The sequence below is a fragment of the Rhodamnia argentea genome, chromosome 5, assembly GCF_020921035.1.
Source record: "Rhodamnia argentea isolate NSW1041297 chromosome 5, ASM2092103v1, whole genome shotgun sequence".
NCBI lineage: Eukaryota > Viridiplantae > Streptophyta > Magnoliopsida > Myrtales > Myrtaceae > Rhodamnia > Rhodamnia argentea.
The window spans coordinates 9,100,029-9,116,653 of NC_063154.1; the positions used below are offsets into that span (position 1 = coordinate 9,100,029).

The 16,625-nt window shown below is 40.5% G+C and overlaps 2 protein-coding genes across 4 annotated transcripts; both read right to left on the bottom strand.

The window, feature by feature from the left end:
• Window positions 1-15,781, bottom strand: LOC115739909 (transmembrane 9 superfamily member 2-like). Of its 3 annotated transcripts, XM_048279477.1 has the most exons (10): window positions 15,637-15,781; window positions 14,344-14,496; window positions 5,156-5,285; window positions 4,370-4,589; window positions 4,044-4,084; window positions 3,351-3,921; window positions 3,116-3,250; window positions 2,845-3,001; window positions 2,266-2,750; window positions 1-446 (listed from the first exon to the last, which is right to left on the bottom strand). In XM_048279477.1, exons 4-10 carry the CDS (start codon window positions 4,522-4,524, stop codon window positions 227-229), a joined length of 1,764 nt encoding a protein of 587 aa, XP_048135434.1. In that variant the 5' UTR covers window positions 4,525-4,589; window positions 5,156-5,285; window positions 14,344-14,496; window positions 15,637-15,781; the 3' UTR covers window positions 1-226. The 3 variants fall into 3 exon arrangements, with proteins under 3 accessions (XP_048135434.1, XP_030529072.1, XP_048135435.1); XM_030673212.2 differs by lacking the exons at window positions 14,344-14,496; window positions 15,637-15,781 and adding an exon at window positions 6,593-6,694 and having other exon boundaries at window positions 5,156-5,231; XM_048279478.1 differs by lacking the exons at window positions 14,344-14,496; window positions 15,637-15,781 and having other exon boundaries at window positions 5,156-5,352.
• LOC115739910 (transmembrane 9 superfamily member 2-like) lies at window positions 8,762-14,277 on the bottom strand. Its single transcript, XM_030673218.2, has 7 exons — window positions 13,506-14,277; window positions 13,146-13,186; window positions 11,964-12,534; window positions 11,743-11,877; window positions 11,472-11,628; window positions 10,892-11,376; window positions 8,762-9,225 (listed from the first exon to the last, which is right to left on the bottom strand). Exons 1-7 carry the CDS (start codon window positions 13,658-13,660, stop codon window positions 9,006-9,008), a joined length of 1,764 nt encoding a protein of 587 aa, XP_030529078.1. The 5' UTR covers window positions 13,661-14,277; the 3' UTR covers window positions 8,762-9,005.
• Window positions 15,782-16,625: the final 844 nt, after the last annotated feature.

Below are 16,625 nucleotides of genomic sequence, written 5' to 3' on the forward strand. Positions count from 1 at the left end.
ATGATCGATTAACAACATTAGTAATGTCATGGAGAAAACCTGGCATCATCTGTACATATCAGAGATGGCTAAGACAGAAGACCGAGCCGGCATAGAGCGGCCATGTGTAAGATCAACAGCTCCTGCCCATGTCCTGACCAGACACAGCAGACGGCGCCTCATGGTATTTCATCCAATAGGAAGGAACGTGATGGGACTTTGAAGCTTTATTGGAGCATAAACACTGTTAGTCGCTCTTGATAGAGCTGTATATGTGCTGGACATACAGCAGAGATGCGTAGAATCCCACGGACCCGCACATGAGGAAGATGCAATAGCAGATCCAAGCCATATACCCAAAGAAGAAAGAGAGTTGTAAGAAGCCGGAGAAGTTCGACCTCCAATAGTAGTAATAGAAGCAGAAACCATAGACATACAGACCAACCGATCCACCGCACAGAAAGGACCTAAAGCGAGCAAAATAATCAATTCAGTCGGTAGAAAGGAATAAAGACGCTTCAATTAAAGGGAAAAGGCCGATCCTGGGATGTTGACAATGTCAAGAAACAGGATCTCATTCAGATAATATGCACATCGTAAGTATTCGCTGCATTTGCAAACGACAAACAATAAATAGCACAGCTATGACAATTGGAGCAACCATTTCACTCTTCTAGGTTGCGTCAACTGTTTTCCAGCCAGCTTTCAAGCACCCTGATAATATAACATTCTTAAGGGTTTCCATGCTAATCTCCATGCTACTTCAGTGGGTCATCCATGATTAACGTCAATGGGACTCAAGACTTAATAAAGGTCCTTCACATTCCATGATACTACAAGCACTTAAAATTCATGACTAGAAGACTAGGATAACCTGGTTAAAGAATTGCAATCACAATTCAAATTCAAACATATGTTACCAAGCACCACATCCCGGTCTTGATATGGGAGGATCGAAGTTAAACAGAAAGTGTAAATTCAACCGCTCAAAATTGGTATTAGGCGTGCTAAGAGCTGGCAATATCAGAGACTGGCTATATCAGACATTCTTCTAAGCCCAATCAAGTAGCATTTAATGAAGACAGATGAGATGCTTGGTGATATGGTTAGTTCAATGTCACTAACAATATATACCCAGTTACACTGCTTCAAGCATGTTTCAATTACTATTGTCTGCGCATCCTCAACCTTACAGTTTCCATGGAAACTTGAGATTTCCAACTTGAAGATATTGATACCTGGACCCATTGAAGCGTCATATTGCCCAAAGAAATACAAAAGAATAAAAAAAAAAGGATCATGCAAAAGAATGTCATAAGTCCACTTTAATGCTTTTAGACAAGCTTGGTTCACGTGGATAGGGCCGACTTGGTATTGAAGGAATTGGAGCAATACACCAGCTGGAAGTATGGGACATATGATATATCCTACCTGCTTGGTGTGTGTCTCAATTCTATGGTTCAAACCTAATGTGTTATAAGTGGGGGAATTTGTAATGTTCAGGTCTCACATGGTGTAGGATAGGATTGCTAAGTGATACATAAGTAGCAGTCTGCTCACAAAAAACCACTGCCAAAGTATTCCTTTGGGTGGCATGGCCCACATAAATCATATTAGATCATCACAGACAAATGAAGTACCGAAAAAGAACGTAGATGGTCTGTTAATCAGTTTACTACATATGGGAAAAAGGCTAAAACACAATCAAGCCAAATTATTCCTTTTTTATTTCTTCCAAGCCGGTAATGCAGTTCCTATAAGCACACATATTCAATTTCAAACATTTGTAATCGCAGCAGCCTTTCGATTCATGTGAAGTGCACAGGCATAGCCTGTTGAACACTCCTCAATTCCTATAATCACATGTCCTACAATTTCATGGATGTCATAGTTATCGGCACTTGATCCTAAGTTCCAATTAAAGTCAAGCAGCATGATTACACAATAATCTGTCTTTAGTTGACAAATTTGATGATATACATGGTGACTGGTTTCTCATATAAGGCTATTGTGTTTTAACATATCTGAACCAACTTTTGTATTGTTTCTGTCATTTTAAACCGGAAGATTGGTGTTGCACCTTCTGATATAGGTAGTGGGGTTTGATCCGACTCATAAACCGTCCACTGTTCTTTTTCTTTTTGGAGGACCATCATTCACCTTTGACATTCAAATGATGAAACGAACGAAGAAGGAAATAAATGGAAGCAAAGGAGATATCACTTCCATCTTTAGAATAAAGTTTGAAAAAGTGAGAGAGAGAGAGAGAGAGAGAGAGAGGTGTACCTCAACCACCATCGATGATCTTCAGCAGCTAGCTGAAAGTGCGTCAGAGCCACGGTGATTAACGAAGTTGTGATGAGCAGAATAACGAAGATGACAAATATTGTGTTATAATGGGTGTAGACCCTATGACCCCACATGCTGGCAAATATGTAATACAGCTGAATGTAGATCGTAGAAAAAGGTAATAAACCTGCCAGGACCATCTGTGGAAGAGTGCCCCTGTACCATCGCAGTGACGGGACCTCTCTGGGGCACTTCGAAGTCTCACAAGAGGCTTTAAACTCACCGTGGCTCTTTTTCCCAGATATTCCACCAAGAACAAGCAATGGTAATGCAAGTGATATCCAAATGAACAGTAATAACAAGATTGTTCCCAGAGGAAGTGCTGCATTTGCTTGGTAAGACACCGCGACAGTATTAAGGAAGCAGAATATGAGGAACAGCGGCACAAATGATAAGGACCCTGTCAGCAGCAAATTTTTGCCCTGTTGTAAAACTCAGAAGATTAGGCTAGAGTTTCATGATGAAAATAATTGTATTCAAATGGAGATGCTAAAGATATAACCTGTTAGAACATACCCAATTCTTTCCCTCAATCTGACAGTAGAACAAGACGGCTAAATATCCAGCAAAGCCAGATGTCATGGTGTACAGGACTATCAATGCTATGAACAAATTTCCTCGGTTGTATGGATAATATACACCCAGAAGCCCAAGTAGTAAAGTAAATGAGGCTCTGAAAAAAAAGAGTGTAAATAATCAGAAGTTTAGAACACTAGAAGTTAGAGGACTGCCGATCGGCCTGTTAAGTAAGATGGTATCAGACACATTGATTGGTTAAGAAACTCACAGAATGCACAACTGAGCACCAGAACCGAGGGCTGCAGCAAACAAAGACCTGTGCTCTGGGTACCGGAAGACATCAGTGCGGATGCACTTCCATCCTGTCTGCTCTCTGTCTACTGCTGCGTCTTCAGGTATCAAACTGCCCAGCGATCAAACATGAAAAAAACACATATTGCATACCATAGAAAGAGAGAACAGAATAAGAACAAGGAAAAGGTGACAAATGCTTGCACTCTTACTCATAGAAATCCTTCCGGATGACTCTCATATAGTAAATCAGAAGGCATCCAAACAGAATCAGAAACGTCCCACATGCATTGATAATTGAAAAATAGTGTGTTGTAGAATGCCTTGACACTGAATATTTCTTCATCCTTTCATTGAAATGTGCGTTCGTTTCTATCCAATGCACACTGTACAGTATCTTTATGTCCACTTCCCTGCCTTCAGTCAACTCCACCACCTCATTAGGGTTCATCAACAAATGAGTCTCTATTATTTGATCCTTATTGAAAAAGATTTCAAATTCAAAATGCTGGTAAAGGAGATATTTGTGCTCTGACTTATTTTTTGATGATCTGCCAAACTTTCCTATAAACCCCCAGATTGGCAAGTCATCACAGTACATCTGAAAGTAATAACCCTGCTTAATTGCAGCTTGAAACTGAGAGACTTCTCCACTTGTCAACTTCTTTGCACATGCGACCTCTTGATCTTTCCGCTGTAGAAATTTAGCATTGAATGGAGCAGTTACAAAGCGATCTCCAATCAATATCTCACCGAAAGTCTGCTGCTTCTCCTCCATACGATCTGTCATAATGAAAATCTAGAGAATTCAGGCCAGATAGGACATGTATACATAATCAGGGAAAAGGACGAAAGTGAGGCACTTGAACCCCAAACAAAACTTAGGTACACGTTGCAAAGCTGACCTGGTCGACAAAATGGAAGACTGTAATAACCATATGTTTCGCTGTAACCATCACGCGAACAGGAAGTAAGAAAGCATATACAGTAACATTATTAAGAGGAAAGCATTATGTAGATTTGATAAATGCAAAGACAATGTAACTGTTTCCAGTGGTAGAACATTGTATTGAACCTCAAACGCCCGCATTTAAACAACCATGATTTCATCCGAATGCCAGCATACAACACGTTCTCCATTTTATCCTCAAAAGACATCATGCTTAGAGGCACTCCACACTTTTCCAGAAAATGAAAAGCTAGCTTCCTAAATTGACAGGTTGATAATTACCTTGGATTTTCAAATGGACCAACTTTGTTGACGTAAAGAGGAATTGCATCGTCAACATTGTACCGATGCTCCAGCAAATCTGATCTCACATGACTGAAGTAACAAATGACAAGAAGAGGAACAGCTAGAAGTACCACATATTTCTCCATTCCCATGTTATATCCAATGTTGAGATCAAACTAACTGTGATTTTAGGAGCCCTGAAGCATTAAGGGAGGACCTACATGTCCAAAACAGAACACATGAGGGATATTCTTTTTGTCTTAGTTTTAGTACATCACATTGATTTAGAAAATCAAAAGATCGAGGGGAAATTCAAGGTTTGAACACCATTTGTCGTGGACAATGGTTCATACTGCTGGACAAGAGTCACTTTAATAAACCAGAAAAGAAGTCCATTGTCGAATGGTTAGTTTCCCTGATTGCATACCGTAAGAGTACAATGGCTAAAATTGCCGAAAGCAACATTGACATATTTAAAGTGACAAGCATGAGTTTATTGAATGTTTGAGGTTGCTATACAATATTGGCATCTTTATCTTTTTTGAACTAATTTTACTGAAGAAAAATGTAGAGCTAAATATCAACTGTATGAGGGATAAGGGTGAGGAAAACTACTTAACCAATGGGATAGCCATCAGGGCTTATCTTGATTAATGAATCTTCATTCATTGAAGCAACCACGAACATGACCTCTAATTGGTGGAAATGTTTACACAATTATTATGGATCAAAAGTTGTCACTTCAGGCCTGAAATTCCAATTTAAGAGAATTAGAATCAAAACCTTGTTTGGACCACCAATGGCAGATGAACTAGGCACGTCCACCTCTTACAAACTTGTGATCTTGATGGTCCATGACCTGGAATTCAAAATCTGGAAATTTAGTAGCCTTCTGGAGAACATTTTAGAGCTTCTGAAATTCACATATTGTCTTCACATAAGGAAGCTTTGCATATTGAAAAGCTTTAGCAGCTGAAATAAACACATCCTCATTCTTATGGAACAAAATAAGTGTCAAGTGGTCTTGGATCACCTCTATCCAGTTCCACTGCTATTTCTGCATGTGAAGTTGACGTATTGAAATACCATACTACCAAATCAGTACAACAGAAGGTGATGATCTCAAAAAGTTCATTACTTGATAGGTTTTGGCATGCACTGAGATATATGTAGTGCCAAACCTGCCTAACACTTCACATCATTTTCTGCTCCACTGAGTCATTATGATTTTCAACTGAACTGATACATCCATGGGAACTGAGAAAAATGTCTAGCTTACAGGTAAACAGCTGCATTAACTCAAAAAAGGGACATAAATGATCATTAAAGATGTGCATCCATCAAGAAGCCCCTGGTTACTAAAAGTTGCTGCATATTTGTTGAAATTGCACAAATATTTGCTTCAATAAGTGAATAAAGCAGAATATTTCTTGTTTTACTGTTCCGACATAAGATGCATCCCCAATTCTCCCATTAGCTAACACATATTCTACCTACGTTATGCAAAAATAAGGAAAGACTAGAAGAGGACCATCTCGCCGCTTCCTCAACTTCTCAATTTGTACGTGTGAATATCCCAAGAGCACGCAATCACTCGCCTATGTAAGAGAAAAGGCAGACAATTAACTTCTTCTACAGGCAGGTTCTACCTATGCTTATTGTAGTTTAATGAAGCTTGCAATCTGATCGCTAAACTTTGACTTCCAATCACTGAATTCGATTAAATTTGATTCATTTTCAGTAGATGCCTTCACCCCCATCACAATTTTCCAAGTGCCCTTCGATCCGCATTACGTGAAAGAAGCTGGGCGGCAGAAAACTGACTAGTGCAGGGAACAGGAACATAGCCTCAGAGCTACCAGGCTAGTGTACGAGATTGGGTAACATCAGTCGTGCATCTACATCCGTATGGCCACAGAATGTCCCCAGACCTGTTGCAAACCTGTGCCACTGCCACCAAATTCAGCTATATCTAGAAACATCAGTAGACTTTATGGACGGACGAGCTCTTGAATCAGAGACGGTTACTCAGCCCAACCCGTCAAAGACCACCAAGAAACATCCCATTTGCAGCTCGAACCGTCCTGAGTCACCGCTACCAGCAAAAGCAACTATGACAGTGCGTTCGGTAGTTACCAAATTAATCCTGAAACCATCCTGCAACTAAGTACGCTAGAGAGAGAGAGAGAGAGAGAGAGAGAGAGAGAGAGAGAGGGCGACCTTCGTTTATGTTGAAACTGAGCCGAGTGCAGGCGGATGGCGACGAGGCAAACAAGGAGCGCGACGATCTGAATTCTGGATAGTGAAGTGATTCATGGGGCCGTCCTGTGTATGACTTGACGAAGATGACGACGAAGTCCGACACAGCGCAATTCATGGGGTGTTGACTGCTGTGGAACGCGAACAAAAGTCAACGGGATTCGCTGACTCGGATCCCCGAAGGGGGCTTGACTGGCGTTTCTTGCCTAATAAACAACGAGCTTCTCGGCCAGTTGGCCCAAAAGTAAGACTTCTCGAATTCGTCATTAATGGATTGATTTTCAATCTCAACTAATAGCCACGAAATTTAATCTCAATTCATAGATTGATTTTTTTTATCATCTTTTGTGTATTCCTGATTAGTCGGATTGAGTTAATCCGATTTAATTGTGATTACATATCCCTTTTTGTTTCAATTAGTGTGTAGAAATTGGTGCTCTTTTCTCATCCCGTTGCATGTCGGAGGTAGATAGTCTAAATATTTACTAAATTAGGAACACTTTGAAATCGGACAAAACTGATAGCAAAAGGAAGTTATTGGTTTATTTTGGGTTGTAATTATATTGGTTTGGATTTGGGTCGAAATTTCCGCAAACTGATGAGTTTGGTTTAGGTTGAAAATATCTTCGGACCAAATCATGAAGGTTTCTACGCAGGATAATTGCAATAATCACACAAATTGACATAGGTTGTCACTAATTGCAACATTATTGTTTTGCCAAAAATGGGTGTTTGACCCAATTAGTGAAAAATCTTTCACCGGAAAAATTATTTTTTTTTTAATCAAATGTGTTTTGTGACGATTCCGATAGGAAGTGAATTGGTGTAACGATGAAGAGAAATAATAAATTTAAAGATATAATAAGCTATAAATAATGAAAATTGTGAAGACATTAACATTGATAAACTAGAAAAGTACATCGAAATATGGATCCATGATGTCATAAACGTATTACACTTATACAAATTCAGTCATAAATCTTTCAGGTTTACTAATTGAGTTCTAAACCTTTTGACGATTTGTCAATATAATTTATTTGACAAATTTTGATCAAAAATTACTAACATAGGCGTTAACCGTATTTTTTTTTTCTTTTAAACTGCGGGCGGACGAGGTCACCAGTTGACCATGGGCGGCAATAGGCAAAGCCCAGCGACCCTCCGCTAGTTTTGGCGAGGGCAGCACGGCCCTCGCAAGCCACAAGCAAGCCCAACAACCCTTGCTTGGAGGGTGTTGTGGGCCTTGCCAGCCACAGGTGAAAAAATCGGGCCCTCACCCAAATCGAGCGAGGGCCGAGACCCCCTCGCTAGCCACAAGTGGGCCCAATGATCCTCACCTATTTTGGGTGAGGGTGTCAAGGGCCTCGCTGGCTACGGGAGAAAAAGTCAGGGCGTGGTCCAAATCTAGGGGAGGGCCGCCCACCAGGCGAGGGTCGCAGCCTTCTCGTGGATCTAGCCAAGGGATGGAGCCGAGGCTTTCACCCGGACCTTCCCGACCTACAGACATAATTGGACCGGTTCTTTAAAGACATCATTGGACCGAAATGACCGAATTCAGGTAACAACTCAAAATTGATACTATAAAAAGACAGTTCAAGTCAAAATTGATGCTTTTTAGGGGAAATGGGCATATGTTCGCTTGTACAGGGCAATACAAGCCCATGCGATCGATGAGGTGAATGCCATCCACTGATACTTGGTAGTGTTGTGCACTTGGACTAACATTAAACGTCAGGTAGCGAAGGATGTCTACATAGGCCACGGAGAATCAAGCAATCTTCCACTTACATGTGAAGACATGATTTGTCGAATATTTTACTTAATTTACTATTATATAAAAAATAAAAAAAAGGAAATTCCATCCTCCCTCTTCTGACAGACGGTCCTTGTTACCAACTGGTGGTAGTACATATGACACCTTCCATGCCCTAAGATGGACTCTAGTGGATCTATTCATAAACTTAAAACAGCTTTAACCTGGAAAACAACCAAGGAGAACTTGTTTCAGTACTATGAATACATCATCAGATGATGAAACAGCCCTGAAGACGACCAAGCCTACCAAAGTGAAGGGAAAGCATTGCGAGTATGCACTGTCACTACGTGCCTGCGTGTATGTGTCGATGTGAACAGATGCATTACAATGCACATGGCTGATCAGCACCATTAGTTCTGTCATCGACAAAGCCTGGCATCATCTATACAGATCAGAAAGGGCAAAACAGAAGACCAAGCCGGCATAGAGTGGCCATACATAAGATCAACAGTTAACGCCCGTGTCCTGATCCGACATCATAGGTGGGGCCTCATGACATTTCCATCCATAGGAAGGAACGTGACAGGACTTTGAGGTGTTGTTGGAGCATAAACACCCTCAGTCACTCTTGATAGAGCTGTATATGTGCCGGACATACAGCAGAGCTGCGTAGAACCCCACGGACCCACACATGAGGAAGATGCAGTAGCTGATCCAAGCCATATATCCGAAGAAGAAAGAGAGTTGTAAGAAGCCGGAAAAGTCCGATCTCCAATTGCAGTAATAGAAGCAGAAACCATAGACATACAGACCAACCGATCCACCACAAAAGAAGGACCTGGAGTGAGCAAAATGGTAAATTCAGTCACCATAGAAAGGAATATAGACCGTTCAATTAAAGGAAAAGGCTAATCCTGGGATGTTGACAATGTCAAGAAACAGGATCTCATTCAGAAAATATGCACATCATAACTATAAGCTGCATTCGCAGACAACAAACAATAAATAGCAGGGCTAAGACAATTGGAGCAATCGTTACACTCTTCTGTGTTGTGTCGACTGTTCTGCGGCCAGCATTCACGCACCAAGACAATATAACATTTTTAAGGATTCCTATGCTAATCTCCATACAACTTTAGTGTGTCATGCATGATTAACTTCCATTGGAGTCGAGACTCAATTAGGGCCTTGGCATTCTATGATCCTACAAGCACTGGAAATTCATGATGGGGAGACTAGGATAACCTGGTGAAAGAATTGCGATCGGCGATTCAAATTCAATCATTTGCTAAGCCAGCACCACATTCCAGTCTTCATATGATAGGGTCGTAATTAAACAAAAAGTGCAAATTCTACAGCTCAAATTGGTCTTAGGCGTGTGCTAAGAGTTGGCAATGTCAGATGTTGTTATAAGCCCACGATGCTTGGTGTTATTGTCAGTTCGATGTCAACTAACAACTTAGTCAGAATTACATTTCAATGGTTGCTTCAAAATCTTAAGAGTTTTCATGGAAACTAGGGGTGTCCAACTCAAAGAAAACGATACATGACATGAGTCCTATGCTTGACCCCTTAAAAGTAATATTGCTCAAGAAAATAAAAGAAAGAAAAATAAACGTTTCACGCCAAAAAAAAGCCATAAGTAAATTACTCATATATCCTCCACTTGAATGCTTCTTTCACACGCTTGGTTCACTTGAATAGGGCCAACTTGGTACTTATGGAATCAGAGAAATACAACAGGTTGTGGGACGGATGATACATCCTACCTGCTTAGTTTGGGTCTCAACTCTATGGTCCGATACTAATGTGTGATAAGTGGGGGAATTTGTAACTTCCAGGACTCACATCGATCAGTAGAAGATTGTTAAGTGATACATAAGCAGTAGCCTACTCCCCAAAGATCACTGCCAAAGTAATCCTTTGAGCGGCATGGTCCACATAAATCATAAAATGATAAAACACAATCAAGCCAAATTAGGAATTCTTCCAAACTGGTAAATCAGAAAAATGCAGTTCCAATGAGCACACGCTTAATTTCAGTTGAACATCTGTAATGGCTGCGGCCTATTGATTTATGTGAAGTGCACAGGCACATCCTTTTGATCACTCCTCAATCCCCTATAGTCACATGTCCTACAATTTCCTGGATAAAGTTATAGGCATTTGATCCTATATTCAATTAAAGCCAAGTAGCTCTACTGCATGAGAAACTTTCTCACTCAGCGAAAGGATCGCTGCGGTTCGGAATGATTCCAACTTTTGTCTTGTTTCTGTCATTTTAAAACTAGAAGATTGGTGTTGGCCCTTGTGATGGGGTAGTGGGGTTTGATCCAACTCATAAATAGTCCGCTGCTATTTTTTCTTTTGGGAGGACCATCAATTCACCTTTGACATTCACATGATGAAATAAACAACGATGAAAATTAATGGAAGAAAAGAAGTTACACTTCCATCATTAGCAAAAAGTTCGAAAAACTGGTATTTGAGAGAGAGAGATGTACCTCCACCACCATCGATGATCTTCAGCAGCTAGCTGAAAATGTGTCAGAGCCACGGTGATTACCGAAGTAGTGATGAGCAGAATAATGAAGACGACAAACATTGTGCTGTAAAGGGTATAAGCATTGCCACCCCACAAGCTGGCAAATATGGAACACAGCTGAATGTAGATCGCAGAAAAAGGCAAGAAACCTGCCAGGACCATTTGTGGAAGAGTGCCCCTGTACCATTGCAGCGATGGGACCTCTCTGGGCCACTTTGAGGTCTCACAAGAAGCTTGAAACTCACCATGGCTCTTTTCCCCAGCTATTCCGCCAAGAACAAGCAATGGTAATGCAAGTGATATCCAAATGAGCAATAATATCAAGATTGTTCCTAGAGAAAGCGCTGCATTTGCTTTGTAAAACACCGCGACAGCATTAAGGAAGCAGAATATAAGAAACAACGGAACAGAAGATAAGAACCCTGTCAGCAGCAAATTTTTGCCCTGTTGTAAAAATCAAAAGATTAGGCTTCAAATTTCATGGTGAAAATGATTGAGTTCAAATTGAGATGATAAAGACAAAGCCTTTTAGAACATACCCAATTCTTTCCCTCAATCTGACAGTAGAACAAGACGGACAAATATCCAGCAAATCCAGAAGTCATGGTGTACAGGGCTATCAATGCCACGTACAAATTTCCTCGGTTGTATGGATAAAATACTCCCAGAAGCCCAAGTAGTAAAGTAAATGTGACTCTGAGAAAAAAGACTCTCAAAATGATCATAACTTTAGAACACAAGAAGTTAGCAATCTGCAGAACGGTCTGGAGTAAGATGATCTCGGATGCATTGATTGGTTAAGAAACTCACAGAATGCACAGCTGAGCACCAGAACCGAGGGCTGCAGCAAACAAAAGCCTGTATTTTGGGAACCGGAAGACATCAGAGTGGATGCACTTCCATCCTGTCTGCTCTCGGTCTACTGCTGCATCTTCAAGTATGAAACTGCCAAGCAGTCAAATATGTAAAACACAAAGAGAGATATAGAATAACCAGAAGGAAAAAAAGGTGACAAATGCTTGCAGTCTTACTGATAGAAATCTTTCCGCACGATTCTCATATAGTAAGTTAATAGGCATACAAACAGAATCAAAAGCGTCCAGCAGGAATTGATAATTGAAAAAAAGTGTATTGCAGACAGGCTTGGCGTGGAATACTTCTTCGTCCTTTCATGGAAATGTGCACTTGTTTCTATCCAATACACACTGTACAGTAGCTTTATATCCATTTCCCTGCCTTCAGTCAACTCCACTATGTCGTCGTAGTGCATCCACAAACGAGTCTCTATAACTTGATCCTTATTGAAAAAGATTTGGAGTTGGAAATGCTGGTAAAGGAAATATTTGTGCTCAGAATTATTTGTTGATGATCTGTCAACCTTTCCTATAAATCCCCAGATTGGCAAGTCGTCACAGTACATCTGAAAGTAATAACCCTGCTTAATTGCAGCTTGAAACTGAGAGACTTCTTCACTTGTCAACTTCTTTGCACATGCGACCTCTTGATCTTTCCACTGTAGAAATTTGACAGTGAATGGAGCAGTTACTAGGCGATCTCCATTCAATATCTCGCCGAAAGTCTCCTGCTTCTCCTCGATACGATCTGTCACAACGAATATCTTAAAAATTGAGGAGCGATAGGATGTGTGCACACGATCAGGGAAAAGGAAAAACGTGAGGCACTTGAACCCCAAACAAAACTTAGGTACACGTTGCAAAGCTAACCTGGTCGATAAAATGGAAGACTGTAATAACCATATGCTTCACTGTAACCATCACACGAACAGGAAGTAAGAAAGCATACATATTAACATCATAAATAGGAAAGAATTACGTAGATTGGTTTAATGTAAAGGTTATGTATCTATGTCCAGCAGTAGAATATAGTATTGAACGTCAAACTGCCGCATTTAAACAACCATGATTTTAGCTGACTGCAAGCATTCAACTCAAACTCCATTGGCTCCTCTAGAGACATCATACTTAGCATGCACTCAACACTATTCTAGAAAATGAAGAGCTAGCTTCCTACACAACATAAATCCACCATTCAATATCTCACCGAAAGTCTCCTGCTTCTCCTCGATACGATCTGTCACAACGAATATCTTAAAAATTGAGGAGAGATAGGACGTGTACACACGATCAGGGAAAAGGAAAAACGTGAGGCACTTGAACCCCAAACAAAACTTAGGTACACGTTGCAAAGCTAACCTGGTCGACAAAATGGAAGACTGTAATAACCATATGCTTCACTGTAACCATCACACGAACAGGAAGTAAGAAAGCATACATATTGACATCATAAAGAGGAAAGAATTACGTAGATTGGTTTAATGTAAAGGTTATGTCTCTATGTCCAGCAGTAGAATATAGTATTGAACGTCAAACTGCCGCATTTAAACAACCATGATTTTAGCTGACTGCAAGCATTCAACTCAAACTCCATTGGCTCCTCTAGAGACATCATTCTTAGCATGCACTCAACACTATTCTAGAAAATGAAGAGCTAGCTTCCTACACAACATAAATCCACCATGGTTCTTGAGACTGAAAAGTTCATTGACAGGTTACCTTGGGCTTCCAAATGGACCAACTTTGTTGACGTAAAGAGGAACTACATCGTCAACCTTGTACCTATGCTCCAGCAAATCTGATCTCACATGACTCAAGCTACAAATGACAAGAAGAGGAACAGCTACAAGTGCCAAAGATTTCTCCATTCCCATGTTATATCCAATGTCGAGATGAAAGTAACTGTGATTTTAGGATCCCTGAAGCCTTAGGGGAGGACCTACAAGTTCAAAACAGAAGACTTGAGGGATGTTCCTTTTGGTGTTGATTTTAGTACATCGCAGTGATTTATAACTTCGAAAGATCAAGGGTAAAAATCAAGGTTTGGACACCATTTCTCCCTGTATAATGTTTCATACTTCTGGACAAGCGATACTCTGATAAATCCTAAAAGAAGACCATTATCATATGGTCAGTTTTCATTACGGCGGAACATAAGTGTACAATGGCAGAAATTGCTGAAAGCAACGCTGATATAGTTAAAGTTACAGGCACAAGTATATTCCATGTTTAAGTTTGCTACACAATGTTGTCATCTTTATCTTTTTCGAACTAATTTTACTGAGGAAATATAAAGCTATATATCGACATTATGGAGGATAAGGGAAGGGAAAGGAAAACTACTTAGCCAATAGTATAGCCATCAGGGCTTATCCTGATTAATAAGTTTTCATTCAAGGAAGCAACCACGAACATGACCTCTAACTGGGGGAAATGTTTACAAATTCTTACGGAGCAAAGTCATCACTTCAGTCCTGCAATTCCAATTTTGAAAAATTAGAATCATAACCTTGTTAGGACCACCAAGGTCTGACAAGCACTGCCAACTCACACAAACTCGTGAGCTTCTGAATTCACATATTGTCTTCCCATGAGGAAGCTTTGCACACTGAGAAGCTTTAGAGCTGAAATAAATGCATCCTCATTCTTAACAAACAGAATAAGTGCCAAGTGGTCTTGGATCACCTCTATCCAGGTCCAGTACCAATCCCTGCATGCGAAGTCGACGGATTAAGAACACTATCAATACCAAATCAGTAAACAAGAAGGTGATGTTCTCAAAAAGTTCATTACTTGATAGGTTTCGGCATGCATCAAGAAATATCTACTGCCAAAACTACCCAATGCTTACATCACTTTCGGCTCAACTAAGTCATTATCGTTTCCAACTGAACTGCTACCACCATGAGAAATAAGAAATATATGTTGAAAATTTTCTAACTAGCCATCGTGTCAACAGCTGCGTTAACTAGAAAGGGGCAATAAACGATCATCAAAGATGTCCATGCATCAAGAACTAAAGCAAAATATCTTCCTTATTTTCTTGTCATGACACAAGATGTATCCCCAATTCTTCCATTAGCTAACACACGTTTCACCTACTTTATGCAACCAATCGGGTAAAACTAGAAGAGGACTATCTGTAGTATTTTTCCCCAACACTTCGTCAAGAGTGAAGATGGTCTTATCGACCTCAACTTGTATGTGTGAATATCCTAAGAGCATGCAAGCACTCACCTATGTAAGAAAAAGGCAGACATTAACTTCTTCTACGAGTAAGTTCCATCTATGTTCATTGTACATTAATTAAGCTTGCAATCCGATCACTGAACCTTGGTTTTCAATCACCGAATTCAATTGAATTTCAATCATTTTCATTAGATGCCTTCAGCCCTCCAACATTTTCTGAGTACCCTTTGATCCGCGTCACACGAAAAAAGCTGGGCGGCTGGCATTCGCCTAACACGAAAATCGACTAGCTCAGGGAACAAGAACATAGCCCTTCAAAGCTTCCAGGCTAGAGTACGAGATTGGGTAGCATCATTCGAGCATCTCCATCTGTATGACCACAGAATCTCCCCAAAGCTATGCCGCCGCCGCCTAATTCAACTAAATCCAAACATAAAAAAACTCGACGGACTAACAAGTTCTTGAATCACACACAATTACTAAGCCCAACCCATCAAAGACCAACAAAAGAACATTCCATTTGCAGGTCGAACCATCCGGAGTCATCACTACCAGCAAAAAACAAATAACAGTGCACTGGAATCGTTTGCCAAATGAATCCTGAAAGCATTCCTGCAACTAGGTACGCTAGAGAGAGAGAGGGAGAGAGAGGGAGAGAGACCTTCGTTTACGAAGTTGAATAGGGGTTCGTAGCCCGGCATTGTGTATGTCCTGACGAAGACGACGGCGAAGTCCGACTCGGCGCGATTCATGGTGCGTTGACTGTCGATGCGAGCAAAGTCAATGGAATTCGCTGGCTCGGATCCCGGAGGGCGCGACTCTTCCCAATAAACGACCTTTTCGGACAGTTCGCGCACTGTGGTCCGTACGGCCGGTTCCGGAAGAAGGGATGTATTGCGAAGGAAATGAAAGATTTCTACTTCGCAAGTTAGCCTTTATTATTGGACCAAAGAAAAATAAAAAGTTCGCCTTTATTAAATAATTTTCAATCTAAAATGATACTTAAAAAAGAGTTTTCTATGATTTTTTTTTTGTCATTTTCGCGTCTAGTTAAATAATATTCTTTCCTGTTTTTTATAGCTTAATTGCGATTATATTCATTTTCTATTCGGATAAGTATGCAGAAATATGTGTTTTTTCGTTATTCCATTGAATATTGAAGCTAGATAATCTAAATACGTATTAAACTTATTGTTTGCAAATAAGCTTGATGGTAGCAATTTGAAGATGGATAAGTTCAGTTGAAAATATCTCCAAACCGAACCACAAACATATACGCAAAGGATAATTACATCGGTTGCACGAATGGGTAACTTTTGAGAGCGACATTGAATAGAAAACTCGAATAATTTCAGAAGTTTTCCCTGACTTTGTCCATGTCAACAACCAAGTTGGGCCATTTATCCCGCTTCCCTCCTCCATTTCTTTCATCAAGTTGTCATGTGATGGGAGAGCATCGAGCTCTATCCAATGTATCTATCCTGCATTTGCATTGTTTCCTATTGATTCCATCCCTAGGCACTCCGATCTGTCCCTGTTTCCTTCATCCATCACTCAAAACGAAATTCGCCCACCCCGCGCACGCATCAACAAGACTCGATCTTGAGATGTCTCACCTCACGAAGGAAAAGACCCAAGTGCTTAATCGTG